General features: G+C 71.2%; 1 protein-coding gene across 1 annotated transcript in view; it reads right to left on the bottom strand.

The window, feature by feature from the left end:
• Nucleotides 1-212: 212 nt before the first annotated feature.
• Nucleotides 213-2,774, bottom strand: part of ADCY9 (adenylate cyclase 9) — an 82,154-nt gene continuing 79,592 nt past the window's right edge. The window contains exons 15-16 of the mRNA XM_004691783.2: nt 1,641-2,152; nt 213-786 (exon numbers count right to left, since the gene is read on the bottom strand). Coding sequence (XP_004691840.2) covers nt 213-786; nt 1,641-2,152 — 1,086 coding nt within the window. The remainder of the gene's footprint in view (nt 787-1,640; nt 2,153-2,774) is intronic.

Here is a 2,774-nt window from a genome sequence, read left to right as displayed (position 1 = left end):
GGCCTCCTGCCCTCTGCCACCCCGCCGGCCCTCGGGCCTGGCCTCGGGCTTCGTTCAGGAAGTACCTGCTGGGCTGCAGGGGGCGTGACCTTGGGGGCTGTGCCCCTTCAGCACCCGCTTTCTGGCCACCCTAGGGGGCGTGGCCCACGGGTGACCGCCCATTTTGGCCTCCAGCTCGGGGCTCAGTGCTCTGCCCACTGGCTTCCCGTCACTCACCGCCTGCAGCAGAGACCCCGGCGGCACCCTGACTCAAGGGGCCCCAGCAGCAGGCCCCCCGGGACCGCCTGGCCCAGGGGACTGTCCTGGCCACCCTCCTGGCCGCTGCCACTGGGGTCCCACCGAGGGAGAGTGGGCACCGCTGTGTCTGCAGGCTGCATGCCAGCTGCATCTGCCCTGGTCAGCGAGGAGGGACAGACCGTGCCGTGGGCGGGACTGGAGGTTAGAGCCGGGGTCACCCTTGGCATCTCGGTAAACATCGGGACGCCTCGGGGCTCAAAACGGCAGCTCTGCAGCAGGGGGGTGAGCCGGGCGTCCCCCAGTTCCTGGTCCAGCCTGGCGCCCGCAGCCACCCAGCTGGCACTGCACTGGCCGCTCTCAGGCCGTGGCCACCACCACCCCGGGCTTCTCGGAGGCTCCCGGTGCTGCGCCACGGGCAGATGGGGGCTCTGAGACCCACTCCCCAGGGTCACCTGGCCAGCGGGGGCCAAGGCAGAGCCCACCGGGCCCACCGCTCCTGCAGGGTCCCTGGTGGCCAAGCCCTTGCCCGCCGCCGCCCTGGAGTCCGACCTGCGGGTGCAGGCAGCGCCCCAGACCGCCCCAGCACTGCCAGAGAGCAGCCAGCCCAGGGCACAGCCCAGCCAGCCCCTGGACACCACAGCAGGACACAGGGCTGCCCTATGGGCTGGACAGCGAGCCCAGGCTCCACCTTCTGTCCCGTCCCCCCCACAGCCAGGGTGCCGACTGCTGCGGGCACCTTAATGCTGGTCCAGTGGCTGCCAGAGCCAGGCGCCAGCGGCCGGCAGCTCCCACAGCTCGGCCTGCCCTGAATCTCAGAGCTGGAGTCCTCCGGCGAGTTCCGTGGCGTGCCGGCCCCCTGCCCCTCCCTCGCAAAGGTGCCCCCTGCCTCCTGCTGACAGGGCGGCCGGGCCCCAGCGCCCAGGGCCGCGTGCGGCAGCCTCGGTCAGCGCTGGGCCGGGCGGGCACTGTCTGGACTCGCTCGTGTCGAAGCCCGGGGCCTGCCCCACCTGGCCCGGGGCCCTCGGCAGGCGGGACCCAGCCGCTTTGGGAACCCCATGGTCTCTCACCACTGCAAGTGGCCAGGGAAGGAGGAACCGCCCAGGGGCGCCCCGTGGGGCCCGGGGGCCGTGATGCGGAGGCCGCAGGGCACCGTGAGGGTCAGGCCTGCCCCGCCTGCAGGGCCGACCGGGCAGCAGAGAGGCCCAGCCAGGGCTCGGGAGTCTGCCTTCTGCCACCCCGACTCTCAGGCGCGGCCCTGGCGCCCACCTGGCCCGGCCCCTCCCCGCAGCCCCTGGACACGGTGCCCGCGGGGCTGGCACACACAGCGTTCACTCCCCTAGGAGTTCTGTGCCCCCAGGGGCCCCTCCTTCTCCCCCAGGTCCCTCCTCGGGGCACAAACTGACCTGACCTGAGGCGGGCCCAGCTCCGGGGCCCACCAGGCACCCTCGTCCTTCCTGGGCCGGCGAGTCTCTCGGTTCCACTTGCCACAGCCACGCGTGCCCCCCACACTTGTCCAGAGGTCCCCGGCACCCCGGCACTGGCTCATGGCGCTGTCCACCGCAGCGTGTGAAGAACTTGGGGTCAGGAGGTGCGAGTGAAGGCCCCGATGGAGACCGCCGGGCCGCGTGACCCCTTCCCTGGCACGATCAGGCGGGGCATCGTGGGCCTGTGAGGACGCGGGGGTGGTCGGGGCCCCCGGAGCAGCAGAGAAAGCCACGGGCCCTCCAACGTGCGCGCATCCGCGGTGCCCGGCCAGACCGCTGAGGCTCTGCAGCGCGACGGTGCCCAGGGCACCTGCCTCGCGCGCCTGGCGCGGCCTGCACTCAAACGGGGTGCCGGGCCACGCAGACCAGGCGCCTCGCCGCCCGCCACCTGGCTGGCCTGGGGGGCTCCTTAGGGAGCGCCACGTCGCCGTCTGACCGGGGAGCCGTAAAACGAAGGGAGTCGTGAAAGGGGCTAACTCAGGAGCTGAGTACCCAGCCTCCCGGCACTGCAGCGAGCATGGGGCGTCAGAGAAAGGGGCTCCCCTCCCGCAGGCTTAGGTCGCCTCAACTGGGGATGTTTCGGTGGTTTTCCAGGGCAGACCCCGAGCTGGGAGTGCCTGGGGTGGGGTCACACTGGACGTGTCGTAGGGTCCCGCCCCACCGCCAGGCAGTCCACGGGCTGCCCACGGCACCCGGAAATGCACCTGCCTCGGACCCTTGCCGGGGGCAGGAGGAAGAAGCCAGTGGCAGAACTGGGAGAACCTGTTCTGGGCCAGGCATACAGGAGCTCAGGAGGGAGAGCAGGAGACCTCGGGGTGCCGGCCGCCCGCCCGCCGGTCCAGGGTCTGCCTCTCCTCCCCGGGAGGTCTAGGAGACCCCATACGAAGGGGTGGACGCACCTGTTTAATGAGGACTGAGGGGCAGAGACGAGGCAAGGGTCTCCCAGCCTTAAAGAACAACATGGAACCTGCTCCCAGGGAAAACTGAGGCGAAAGAAGAAGGCCCTTCTCCACCCACGGACGGACGCATGAGGTCCAGGAGGTCCAGACGTCC

This window comes from Condylura cristata, unplaced genomic scaffold, assembly GCF_000260355.1.
Source record: "Condylura cristata isolate star-nosed mole 26May11 unplaced genomic scaffold, ConCri1.0 scaffold00032, whole genome shotgun sequence".
Classification (NCBI taxonomy): Eukaryota; Metazoa; Chordata; class Mammalia; order Eulipotyphla; family Talpidae; genus Condylura; species Condylura cristata.
Note: the sequence above shows the minus strand (reverse complement) of the source record. Positions and strands in the feature narration are given on the sequence as shown.